The following is a 13,427-nucleotide window of genomic DNA, read 5'->3' as shown; positions in this document are numbered from 1 at the left end:
CCAGCGTCAGAGTCAACGGCTGGATGTTTACCCCAGTGCTAGTGGAGAGGGAAGACTGGAGAATCGCTGGGGCAGGCTGCTCCTCTGACCAAAACCGCGTCTGTGTCACGGAAACACGCCGATGCGTGATAGCGGACACCTGGCATTCTCCTCAGGCCGCCTCGCGCATGTGCAGGCGCAAACATTTGCCAGAAAAATTATGTCCAGTGAGTTTTTAGCTGGATTATTAATTTCTGTCTGTTTTTCTCATTTGATATTTATGAGCAGGACACTAGAATCACCTTTCCTGTTCTCCTTCAGGTGTAACATTTTAAGTAACTTCGAGTCTATTACATAGAGAGGAACATTTAAAATTATGAGGGTGCCAAAAGCACATTAAAATTTTTAAATGCATTTGTTATTGTTCCAATTGGTGCTGAAGTGCTTTGCTGAGATTTGAAAGTGGAGGTCCAGTGTATATGCTAAGGGTGCCATAGAGCTCTTGGCAGTTTTCAATGCAAGTTAGATTATAATAGAGTCTATAAGTTAGTCCTGATGTATTCACCATTGTGTACTGAGAAAAGCCCATCTGTGGAAACTGACGGGTCCTGGGATTTGTGGCAGGCTTTGGGCTGTCTTTAATCTCATTTGACTTGTTCATCTTCCTCTAAGACCATTCGTAAAGATGCACCGAGTCTCCTTTTCAGCCTTTAGGTAGGATTTGCATCAGTAGTCATAAACCTGCCCTCACAAAGACCCCTTTCCTTTGAAGTAATTGCTCAAGCTTTTCAAAGCAGTCCTAGAAGTCTGTCCTTTTTCTCTTTTTATTTTTCTTTAAGAAGTTTGAAGTGTAGCTTCTTAAATGACCAAGCAGATAAAGTCCCCTCCCCACTCCTGCCTCATTGAAAGCCATGACGAGTTTTCAAGCAGTAAGACTTTGAAAGTTCCTAAGGGAATCTGTTATTGCCTTAGGACCTAACCTTTGGAGGATCCTGAGTCCTCCTATCTGGGAAAGCAAGGGACACACACGGTTTGTATCCATTAGCAATTGCCAGTTATCAAAAGCTTTAATGTGGTATTTTTTCTGAAGTTTGTTCCCGTGCTTTTATTTGGTTTAGAGAGTTCAGTGAGCAGTTAGTAATAGCTCTGGAGTCTTGGAAAAGTAATACACAGCCCAAATCATTTCATTCATGCTGGTTTCTCCCTGAAGATGCCCTGGGGTCCGCTGACAAGTGGTGGGAGGGGCCGCGCTGGACTCTGCGCCCCGTGACTTGGCGGGCTAGCTCTCCTTCCCCTGCTGTCACCCCAGTCCAGGATGACGCCTCTGGTTCAGTCACGGAAAATAAAGCAACAGCTGTCCTCTCCCCTTAGACCCTTCATGTATGTGAAATCCCTTCTGCCCTTACCTTTCAGTGGTTCCCAGAGTGGCACTGAGCTCAAGCAGTTTAAGTCCCTTATCATAGAATGATATCAGTATCCAACAGGTTTTTATTTTGAATAGACTTTCTGTTAAGGAGAAAGTATGAAGGATACTAGATCTGTGTTGCAGACAGAGAGGGAAGCTGGAGACAGCAGATCTTCAGGAAAGGCTTTCTCTTGTGCTTCCAGTGCAGGGTTTAGAAACCAGCAGTGTCCACTTCCTGTTTGTACAAGGGAAGTGAGCAGTGTTGATTTTTTTTCCTGTACTGGAAATCCAGGGAATATGTGTGAAGCTAGTTGCCTAGAAAGAAGTTAACCATCTCAGTTTGCCCACCTCCCCCCGCCCCGCATCATATTTCCTGCACCAAAAAATATTTTGTCAAACTTTGAAGCCAAAAGTCCCAGCACCGATCAGGCCCTAGAGAGCAGCTTTATTTCCATTTTGAAGTTATTTAGTATGTATGTCTTCTGGCTCGTGTGATGAGAAATGATGTGGTATATTTTATAAACAAAACATTGATTGAGGCCAGGCATGGTTGCACACTCCTTTAATCGCAATACTCGGGAAGCGGAGGTAGGAATACTGAGCTCAAGGCCAGCTTGAGACTACATAGTGAATTCCAGGTCAGCCTGGGCTAGAACCGAGACCCGACATTGAAAAACAACAAAACACTGAGTTTGCAAAGGAGAATGCTTAAAGCCCCTTTCTAGCGCTGATCACAGGCTTCCTACACCGACTTCATAGTCCTACCAGTTCTCAGTTTTAAGACTTTTATACTAAAAAGCAAAAAGCAGCTGAGAACAGCTTCCTCCACTATGCTATTCTTAACTCTAGAAAACAAGCATTTCCATGTTTACCTGAAGATGTCTGCCAAGCCCTTCCACAGCCCATCTGCCCCCTTTGTTTATTTTGGCTTGCATATAAACTTTCATTTCAAGCCTTTGCTTTCACTGAGGAATTCCAAGACCATTCAGATTGACACACAGATCTCCCCTCCACTAAGATCATTACAACTTACAAAAACAAAAGAGCAGTCACACTGAAAACTTATTCCTTAGATCATGATTTTAATTATTGATAATACAATTTGACAGTAATTTCAATAATAGCATGATATGCTATTTTTATGGAATTTAGAACTTCATGAGAAAAGGGGGAACTGCCAATCAGGACTATTTTTAACTTTTTCAAACATAGTGTATTTCTAAATTTCACAGTAAATACTGTCTTTAACAGAAAGCTAAGCTCTTCAGATTGGCTTACGTTATTTGCATCTTTAAAACTTTTTCCAAATTGGTAGAATTAAGAGAATTGTTCTATGTCAAATTATTTCTTCATGGGTGTGCTGGAGCTGGCTTCTCACAGTGGATTTCCAGTATGGGGGTAAAAAATCACCCATGCTCAAGTTGACTTTCGAATTAAGTCTGTCTCTCCACAGTTGTTTTTAAACTCGAAATCAAATGAAAGCAAACCCGTATTCCACTTGTCCCCTTGCCTGCTAGTCTCACAACAGAAATCCCCTTCAGAAGTCACCGAAGTCAGAGAGACTGTGGGGACAGAGCTGTGCAGCCTGGAGATGCATCATGTGGCGCGGGAGGCACACACGAGAAGTACCTCCCTGCTCGTCTGTCTCCAGTAAAGGCACTGGCTTCTCTCTCCACAAAAATAGGCATGCTCACATATTTTGCAAAATAAATAATTTAAAGAACCAAATGACCCACTCTGAGAACTGGGCTTTGGAGGCAATGTCTGAAAATGTCACTCTCCCATTATGTGGAGACTCCACAGTCTCCTCTTCACCCCCTTTCTCCAACTTCCCTCGTTCTTGGTGAAATTATGCACAACAGTTTGTTTTGGGACATTCTCAAACTATACATATTTAGGCAGGAATCCGAATTGATAGGCCCTTTTAATTGATGCTTTTTTATTTTTATTTATTTTTTGCTGAAGGTGAGACCACCACTCCTCGGGCCATTCTCACAGGCCATGACTACGAGATCACGTGTGCTGCCGTCTGTGCTGAGCTGGGCCTGGTGTTAAGTGGTTCTCAAGGTAATGCTGTGTTTTCTTCATGTCTGTTAATGACTTATCCAAGGTGAGGTTGCCTCTTGTGCTGTAATGTTCCAATCTGCTATGGGACGCATGTGGGGCTACTTAAATACACATCAGCTCAAATTAAACACAATTATAAGTCAAGTTTCTTAATTCACATGTGACAGAGCGAGGCACTGAGCATTCAATGCAAAAAGTCGCATTTCACAGCAGTGCTCTGAAGAGTTAAGAGGCTTCACAAACAGCAGCCCATTATTTTTCTCACCTGCCCAAGGCAGAAACGTGGATCATGTGTGTTCATCTGTTTATTCTTCTGAACACTAATGGGCTGGGTTCCCACTCAAAGCTGGATGGAACCCTGACCTATCTTAACTTTCAGAGGGCCACACTGGCACTAAGAATGGACCAGAAGGACTCACACTGCTTTGCCTGGCATTGGGTACGGCTTGAGTTGTCCTGTCTGTATTTAGCCAAGAGACACTGAGTACTCGGGACCCACCAGCAGTTCACCACGTGTCCACTGTTAGAGTCTCTCCTCCTTGGCCCAACACCGAGCTCTGCACACACACCATTTCTCTCATCGCACATGTTTTAAGCTTATCTGTGAGGAAGCACAGAGTATCTGAGTCTCACTGTCTGCAACCTGAGCCATGATAGTCTAGCTAACATTCACATTTGAAAATTCAGGTGATCAAAGCAAGAATTCTGTAATGAGTTGTTGTGTTTTTCATATATCCAGTGATTTTATACATCATGAGTTAATATGAGTCCTCATATAGGATTAAATTAGGCACATAACATCAGTTATAACCGTTCTTGGAGGCCATCCTGGCTTTGCACATTGCTGTGGATGGTCAGTGACTGTGAGACGCCGCTTCCAAAAAAAAGTTGTCAAAGCATTATAAAAATACCTCCTTTACTTGATTTTGTGTTTGTGTATGTAAGGACATGAAAAAATAGTAAAACTTATGTTCTTAAAGGTATAATTGAAAACACAGGGAAAGCTGAAAGTTACTCGTTTAGGAAACACTTCTCAGAGTCAGCTTCTTTCTGTGCCTCGGGCAATCGCTGTCCTCCTTCCTCAGATGCCTTCAGTGTCATGAACTGTCCTCTAGTGGTCCCTTAATGTGAGGCTCTTCCTGGTATCACCTCTGCAACGGGAACAGTTTTGTCACAACTGCTATCCTGAGTTATGCCGACAAGCTTCCTGAATTCACCTATTTCCCGGCTGCATGCTGAATGCCCCACTGCGCACACAGCCCACAGGCTTCTCTCCGTATATAAGGCTATTTAGATGAGAGTCACATTCCACTATCAGGCTTACCCTACCCCATCTTTGCCGGCCACTGCACTTTTCTGTTTAACCCTGGGAGGCACAGAGGAACCCAGCTGCTGTATCTGCACTGTCTGGGGGGGGGGGAGGTAGGGGTGAACCCAACAACACATAAGCACTTACTCGCCAGCCCCCCATCATGTGCATGGTGCGCTGCTGTCACCTGCATCGTGGATTGGAGAGCTAGGTGAGAGGACACGCTTCTGAGCTGAGATTTCAGCTGCGTGGGGGGAGGGGGGTGGCGCTGACGTTCATGCTTGCTTGAGCCATTCTGGCACTGAGATTCCTTGTTGACATTTATGTTGGAGAACAACACAGGCAAAAACCCTGAGAAGTGACTCTCCTGTGGTTCGTGAGGACAAGCTAGTGCCATAGGACAGCACTGTTTGCATCCAGCTCTTGAAACTCTTCTGGGATTAGAAAATTGTCTTGTTCTCTTTGGAATTCCTCCCGTTTGTCTCACCTCTTGGCATGAAGAATTTTACAGAGTAACTTCATGTCTCAAGGACGAGTGTGAGTGACTTAGCTTCTGTCCTCTCCTAGAGGAAGGAGAATTGGGCAACCACCACCCAGGAAGGGACTTTGCAAGGTAGCAGACACTTACGATATGCAGCTCTTTTTTCTTTTCTTAAATCTTTTCACATATTTTTAAATTTTTATTTGAGACAGAATTTGCACACCAAGGCCTCACACCACTGCAAACACACTCCAGACATGTACCACCATGTGCACCTGGCATATGTGCGTCCTGGGTCCGAAGACTTGACAGGCAGGCTCCTTCACCACTAAGCTCTCTCTCCAGCCCTCTGTGCAGCTCTTTGAAGGCCTTCCACAGCTGTAGTGTCCCTGTAGCCTTGATCTGAGCTCAAGAATCTGATCACAGCAGTCTCTTCTTTCCTTCCTTTATTCCCTGATACTGGGAACTAAACCCAGGGTTCCCCACTTGCTAAGCAAGTGCATTCAACTGTCTATTTCCTTTATATAATTTTGCCTTTGGTTTCTCCTTTGTCCTCAGAAGGACCATGTCTCATACATTCCATGAATGGAGACTTGTTAAGAACCTTGGAGGGTCCTGAAAACTGCTTGAAACCAAAGCTCATTCAGGCTTCAAGAGAGGGCCACTGTGTCATCTTCTATGAAAACGGCTGCTTCTGCACTTTCAGCGTGAATGGCAAACTGCAGGCCACTGCGGAAACAGATGACCACATAAGGGTGAGTGCCCAGTAAGCTCCTGAGCATCTTTGATTTTTACTGGGGAGCACTCAAAGGGGGCATACAAGAGTTTGCTAAAGAAAGAAGGTTTTGGCTAGACATGGTGGCACAAGCCTTTAATCTCAGCACTCAAGAGGCAGATGTAGGAAGATTGAGTTCAAGGACACCCTGAGACTACATAGTGAATCCCAGTGAGACAACCTCCCCCCCCACAAAAAAAAAAAACAAAGAAAAAGAAAGGCTTCTCTGAGCTGCTAAGGGCTGCTTTCCCTCATAATGGAACACCATTACGAAGGACTCAGAAGAGGCTCAGACACTGTGACAGTTGTGGAACAGCGTAGCTCAGTGGATGGTGCCGGCCTGACTGGCCGCTCAGGAAAGCCTTCAGCAGACGCTTTCTCACCGCTTCTGGGGCCATCCTGAACGGCTTCAGCAGCCCTGAAGTTTTTCCACTCTCTAGGTAAATTACACCCAACCACCCTATGTTAAGAGGGTTGGGCTTCCAGTGACAATCCAAACTGTAAAAAGCTAGTGGGCCACATGCATCTTGCTTCAGTCTCCAGACAAGCTGCAAAGGCTGAGAAGCAGAGCACTCGGCTGCTGGGTAAGCTCAGGAGAAAGGAAACCGTGGGGTCCCTATCCTGTCTCAGAGCAGAAGTGGAGGTGCATGTGGACAGTGAGGGGCCCCAGGACATGCTGAGGGAGGAGCAGGCTGTCCTGACCTAGGGCCGCTTACAGACATCAGTTCTTTCCACTTCCCACACCAGTGTGGTCACCTCTTCTCCTGGGAAAATACCAGGGTCTGGAAGCTGTGAGCAACAACCCCCTACAAATATAGGCTTCACTGCTCAAAACCAAGGGCCCTGGTCACTCTGGGCCTCTGACTCACATCTCAGCTCTTTCCCATTGCTCACTGGCTGTCGCCTTTGCCTGAGGGCATGCACACAGACCCCCTCTTATTTCTCCCTTCTCTCCCATAATACTTCATTTAAGCCAAGTACACATCAGAGAATTTTCCTTGCCTCTTTTCTTTACAATAATAGTGTTGATAATCTGTCACTTTGAGTTGCAATTATATTGTCAGCAACACTAATAAACCTGTGAAATAATCTGAGACCTCTCGCTGGCTGAACAGTTTGACCAGAGGCCTTGGGAAGGTCCTCGAGGCAGCAGCAGGAGGCTCTCCCAGCCTGCGCACACACGGTCCTTGTGCCTGTGGCCATAATTTCCCCTCTGTGACAGCTCCCACTGGAGTTTAGTCCTCAATAACCCGCTGCCTTCCCCCACACCATGCCTGCACTTTGTCACACTAACTTGTAAGTGGCACCTTGTGACTAGAGTAAGCACTACCTGCCCCTACCTCCTGGGCCCAGTTGCCTTAGAGGCAAGGAAACTACAGTGGAAACCCAACACGTCTCAGAGTAAAATCTTCAGCTAGGCTCTGTGGAATCTAGGTTTACTTGCTGTGCCAGACAGCCTGGTATTATGTCCTAACCCAGGCTCTCTCCACCCCCCCCCCATTTCTGTTTAGATGCCAGATTGTCCTAAGGCATCTTAGAGAGCATCACAGCCCATCAGCCAGAGTTTGGGTGTGGTAATAAGTAACTTCCGTCTAAGCAGGCAGTCACTTCTTGGTAAACAAATGCCATTGGGGAGTTTATTTTCTTTCTCTGGGGCCATACTTCACGAGGTAGATGTTCCCTGGTAGAAGCAGGGATATCCGTGGTGGGTTCCTTGCAAGAGAGGCACCTGGTTCATTAAGATGTTTTAAAAGCCTAGGTTTTATTTCATTCCAGACACAAGTAGGATTACAAATTTATCACTAGAACAAAGAATTAAATAGTACTGGTTTTGTGTTTTAATATAGCACTTATCCAGTAAAAAGCCCCAAGTATGAAATTCAAGGGAACTACCGCCATAAAGTTAATAGATTTTCATCAGCTGTATTTTGTACATGTAACAATTGTCCTGGTTTTCACTGATGTCCTCAAGGGGTTGCTTTTGTGAGATTAATAGAGAAGATTGGTTTTTACTCACCTTGATAATTTTAATATATGCATTTTTTTAAATATATATATTTGCAAGCAGAAAGAATAGCTGTTGTCTGCACTGGGGAATTGAACCTGGGTCATTAGGCTTTGTAGGCAAGTGCCTTAACCTTTAAGCCATCTCTCCAGACCTACTAGATGTATTGTTATTTGAAGTGAGTAGGAAACCTTTCTCTACAATTTTCTAAAATTCTGTCAAAGCATTAGATTTTGTTCTTTCTGTGACCATGGACAACACTTGGAGGGTTCTGTAGACTCTGCTCAGCTCGTGAGTTACTGTAGGTAAAGGGGGCAGGGGTGGCAGAATCAGAGTATGCACATGGCATGTCTTTCTCACACAAGTAGAAAGTATCACAGGGGCTGGTGACGGCTCAAAGGTTAACGCACTTTGCCAGCCAAGCCTAAAGACAGGAGTTTGATTCTCCAGTACCCAAGTAAATCCAGATGCATCTGGAGATCCTGGCATGCCCACTCATATCCCTCCGTTCTCTCTCCTTGAAAATAAAAACATGACAGTTGTATTAGAGCCAGGAGCAGGCAGTTAGTCTGTCACCGCCCCAGGCTTTCCTCCAGCAGGACAGCGGCACTCTCACAGCTCGGGAACGTGGCGGCCAGGAAGCTGCCTGAGTGCCGGTCTTCTGCTACCCAGTCACTGAAGGCGCATTTGCTGAACCGAGTGTGTCATGTCATCCTCACAAAGTAAAATCCACAACCCCTGAGCAGTCCTAATCTTGCTCACTGATGTCTGCCGTCTCATAGGCCATGCAGCTGAGCCGAGATGGGCAGTACCTCCTTACGGGAGGCGACAACGGCGTGGTGATGGTGTGGCAGGTGTCTGACCTCAAGCAGCTCTTTGCCTACCCAGGCTGTGATGCTGGAATCCGGGCCATGGCTCTGTCTTTTGACCAAAGGTAACACTGCAGTCATGTTTTAACCACCAGTAGTAGCAGTAAAAAGCCGCGGGTGGAAGTACTTTAAGGGTTAGAGCTCTTTTAAAAGTGCCATTTCCTTCTAGTGGCTCTTGAAAAAAGATTGTGCTCTTAAGGAATAGCATCAGAGATTCCAGGCAAACTTTATATTCTTTAAAGCTTTTCTTCATAACTAAGATTTTAAGAGCTGTAAGTACGTGTGAAGTGAAGTATCTTTACCTCTGCCCCTGGAGAGTGCCCAGGATGTGGTTTGTCCTAACACCTCTCAAGGGTAGAGATGGGGAGGAGAATCTTTAGCCATTTATTTTTGCTCGTAATTGTTTGCTATGGTGACATACACATAAAATTTACCATTTAAACCATTTTTATTGTGAGCTTCTGTGGAATTTAGTACATTCAGAACATCCATTCTGAACAAAACCTGGCCCTCACCTCCACCAATACCATTCATTTTTTTTTCTGAATTTTTACCTCCTGTGTGTACACTACCTGTCTTTTCATGGCTTATTCAGGGAGCAGGCTTTCTAGGTTCGATGGTATAATGTAGATCTGAATCTCATTTCTTTCTGGTTCTTTACGGAATATACGCAGGAGCAGAGTGGTGGGTCTTTTGATATCCCTATGATTAACTTTTTGAAGCATTTTTGATAATGGCATGAAGTAGCCTCGTCGTGGTTTCAGTGATGTTCCTGTCCTGACTAGTGCTGCTTGCTGTCTTTTCTCGAATGTATAACTTTTATGGAGTCGAGTTTTCTTGCCTGTGCTCTTGTTGTGTCTAATGAATCAGAGAAATTAAGCTGTCTCCCTGTTTTCTAGTTGGTTTGTTTGTTTTTTTTAAGCCTAGAGAATGGGCACATTAGGGCCTTTAGCCCCTGCAAAAGAACTCCAAATGTGCATGTACCACTGAACCAGCTCTCTAGTTTTGTGAGCTACTTTTCTATAACTAGGTAAGGGCAAACTGCATGGTTTTGGACATCGATTCCAGCACTTCTGGGTGAATGGTGTTTGTATTCTGCCAAGTTATTTGACCCTCAGTACTATTCTGTTGGTTTTTTATGTTAGCACGAGAGTTCTTAAATTTTAAAATTTACTACAACAATGAGAGCCCTCTTGCCTTTGTCAAGGTTCCATACAAACTTTAGGATGAGTTTTTCCAGTTCTGAAAAATTATTCCTTGCAGGAGTCTGCTGATCACTTTGAGTTATTCATGTATGAAGTCTTCCAACATACGGACATGGGACATTTCCATTGACTTCTGTATATTCCACAGCTTTCAGTGTTCAAGTCTTTTGTCATCTCCTGGGTTGTGTATATTCTTCTTGATGCTGTTGTAAGTGGATTTCTTAGTTTCCCTCGTGCATGTCTGTAACCTTAGCATGTTGTGGGCTGAGGCAGGATAACAAGTCCAAGGACAGCCTGGGTTACACAGTGAGACCTTGGCACCTCTGCTAGCCGGGAATGTTGTCTTACCCAGGTGCCACAGCTAGGACGTGCTATGTGAGTAAAAATAGTGTGATAGTTGGCATCCTTTTCTTATGCTTATTGGTTAAGCTTTTCTTCTTGCACAACTGGATGTTTGTTACCTGCAGGTTTTCCTAGCTGCTCTTCCCCAATCCTTGTTCTTATTAATGAAAAGCTGTCATATTTGGTCAGGTGCTTTTTCTCATTGTCAATTGAGAGGTGCGTGTGGGTCTTTTATTTCATTCTACTAGTGTTTGTTGTCTAATATATTGAAAGTGTGAGATTGCAGTGGGGAGATTTTGTTTTACCTCAGCATATGATCCATGCAGTGAGTACTAATGATCACTGCTACCCCAGTAGTTAGGAGACATTGGTCAGTACCGGTACACGGCTTTTACTGACTCTGGTCTCTTACAAAATTTTTTTTTTTTTTTGAGGCAGGCCTCGTACTCAGGCTCTTAAGTGCTGGCATTAAAGGTGTGAGCACCTGGCCTGTTTGATTCTCCTTTCTCCACATGATCCAGTTCACTGATGTGCAGTCTCCTACAATCACTTTACGTCTGCCAAGCCTGTGGAAGTGCTCCGTTCCTTTCAGGGTATCGTTTTCCTTAGTCAATGCTGTTAGTCTTTTCAGTGAGCCAACATTTACTTATCTTGAAATACTCTAGCTTTGGACCTAATTTACTCTTGTTTTCTAGTCTGCGGAGATAGATGAGAACCTTACTCCTTTTCTTCTTATATCCATTGTTTATTTTCCACGGGTTTGTGAATCTTCCAATTTTGCTTTTGTTACTGATGTCGAGTGTCATTCTGTCACGTTCCAGCTTAGGTATGACTGACTTTTGTCTCCTCAGCACATCCTAACCAAACTGCAGGGACAGATCTGAGCTTGTGCCTGCTCTTCCTGCCCCGGCCCTGCTTTCCCAGGGAGGGGGCAAAGCGCAGCCGCCCTCGTCCTGGGAACCAGCTTCCTCTGCAGAGCAAAGCCTACATTGTGGGTGCAGACAGCATTCATCCTTCCTTTGTAGATTTAGCCGAGGCAGCATCCCTGTGCTCTGAATCAGATGTAGATCTCGGGTGGTGTGATAGCATTAGATTTTGCTAACAAGTGGGTTTTGACCCATCAATCCCCCCGCCCCAGGCTGACTTCATTTACATTTTAGTGGTATCTTATGTATCCCTTCCTTGAAAAGCACTGGCTGCTGTCAGAGGCCACCCTGAACTTCTTCACGTCTGCGCTCTCCTCCACCCATCCCAAGGTGGCTCTCACCTGCCCTCCCCTGCCTGTTCCCTAGGTGCATCATTTCTGGCATGGCTTCGGGGAGCATCGTTCTCTTTTACAACGACTTCAGCCGCTGGCATCATGGACGCCAAACCCGCCACTGATGGTGACGACGGGCCAGGGAGCACACCAGTCTACGGCAACAGCTCCCACATCTGAATGTAACAAATTTGCTTGGAAAAGCAAAATATTTTTTGAAATTGTATTTTTGTAGACTCTGCTTGACATGGGGAATAGCAAAGCAGAAAACTGGCTGCTGGGCTCTGTAGTTTAAAAAAATCTATATTTTTAGTCTTATGAGAAGTCTATTTTCACCAATTATGGATCCACACAGTGGAGCAAACAAGCCACTTGTTCTAGCTATATCATATCGTGAAAAAATATTCACATTTGTGTGTACTCTTGAAAAGTATGATTTTTAAAAGAGGGCAGTGGATTCTAATACTGGAATGGGATTTTATGCTGCACTAGGTGTTGTATTTTTCCAAACAATTGTGCTGCTTCAGTGCTGAAAAGTTTTGGAATTTAAGTAAGAATGTTTAAATTATGGCAAATGTAATTTCCGACATCTCAATGAATTGTTTCTGTATTCAGGCATGTGTTAGATCTAGAAAATTATGGTTCTGGGAAGGCTGTTTTATTTTATTGCGTGGCAAACAAAAATGTAAGTTATAGCAAGTGTGAAGTACTTACTTTTTTGTGATCTGTTGTTCTCAGAGCACAGCTAAATGAGATGCTCTTGGGAGCACAAGCTTTTTTCTCCTGATCCTGCCCACCAGGTGCTGTGTGAGCAACATGCATTTCACCTGTCCTTAAACGGTCTCTACCTTCCTTTTGATTAGCAGTTTGTACTATGAAAAAAATGTTATTTTGGTGTTGTATAATTCTACTTTTCTAGTAGATTGCTGTATGGAATTCTGTGAAAAAAAATTTGAGAAAAAGTCAGTTATTCCATAAATAAATTCTTTGTATGTTGTGAACAGAGTTGCCACTGGCATCTATCTCTGCTCCCTAGGTAGCCTGTTTGGCTAGACAGGGTTCTCATTTTTACACTTGCACATTTAGATGTTCTCTAAAGGCATAGATATAAAAATGGTAAACTGGTTAAGTCTGAGCAGGAACCACAGTTTCCTGACAAAAAAGGCACAAGCCTCAACAATGACTTCATCACCACCTAAGTAAGACTACCAGTAAAAACCAGTTGTTAAAATGTTGGAGCGGAAGCACATCTTAAAATTATGTAAATACCCAAGATACTGTTACATTAACTAAATGCAAACCAGCGCTATCTATGTCAGATGCCAAACACAGGTCCCAGATCTACCATGCCTTCCCAGAAAGGTTAATGAGGCCATTGAGTACTCAGGCTAGAGAGACGGCTTAGCAGTTAAGGTGCTTGCTTTAAGGACCCAGGTTCAGTTCCCCAGTGCCCACATAAGCCAGATGCATGCATCTAGAGTTTATTTAGGCTAGAGGCCTTGCCACACTAATATTCTCTCTCATGCAAAAAGTAAATACTCTATACACAAACATTACCACATATGTACTACCTAATGACAAAATTGGTTTAGCACATTTATTTTACCCAATTTAAACTTTTTAAATTACATAAATGTATGGGCTGGAGAGATGGCTTAGCGGTTAAGCGCTTGTCTGTGAAGCCTAAGGACCCCGGTTCAAGGCTCAGTTCCCCAGATCCCACGTTAGCCAG

General features: G+C 44.2%; 1 protein-coding gene across 4 annotated transcripts in view; it reads left to right on the top strand.

Annotated features, from left to right (window-relative positions):
* The window catches only part of Lrba (LPS responsive beige-like anchor protein), a 570,297-nt gene extending 557,601 nt beyond the window's left edge, over positions 1 to 12,696 (top strand). For 3 of the 4 annotated variants that reach the window (XM_045131452.1, XM_004655860.2, XM_045131450.1), the window contains exons 54-57: positions 3,350 to 3,451; positions 5,800 to 5,996; positions 8,804 to 8,955; positions 11,730 to 12,696. In XM_045131452.1, the coding sequence (XP_044987387.1) occupies positions 3,350 to 3,451; positions 5,800 to 5,996; positions 8,804 to 8,955; positions 11,730 to 11,820 (542 nt within the window). In that variant the 3' untranslated portion in view covers positions 11,821 to 12,696. The remainder of the gene's footprint in view (positions 1 to 3,349; positions 3,452 to 5,799; positions 5,997 to 8,803; positions 8,956 to 11,729) is intronic. The other variant, XM_045131451.1, reaches the window with a different exon arrangement.
* The last annotated feature ends 731 nt before the right edge of the window (positions 12,697 to 13,427 follow it).

The sequence above is a fragment of the Jaculus jaculus genome, chromosome 12 (genome assembly GCF_020740685.1).
Source record: "Jaculus jaculus isolate mJacJac1 chromosome 12, mJacJac1.mat.Y.cur, whole genome shotgun sequence".
NCBI lineage: Eukaryota > Metazoa > Chordata > Mammalia > Rodentia > Dipodidae > Jaculus > Jaculus jaculus.
This window is presented reverse-complemented; position numbering and strand designations above follow the sequence as displayed.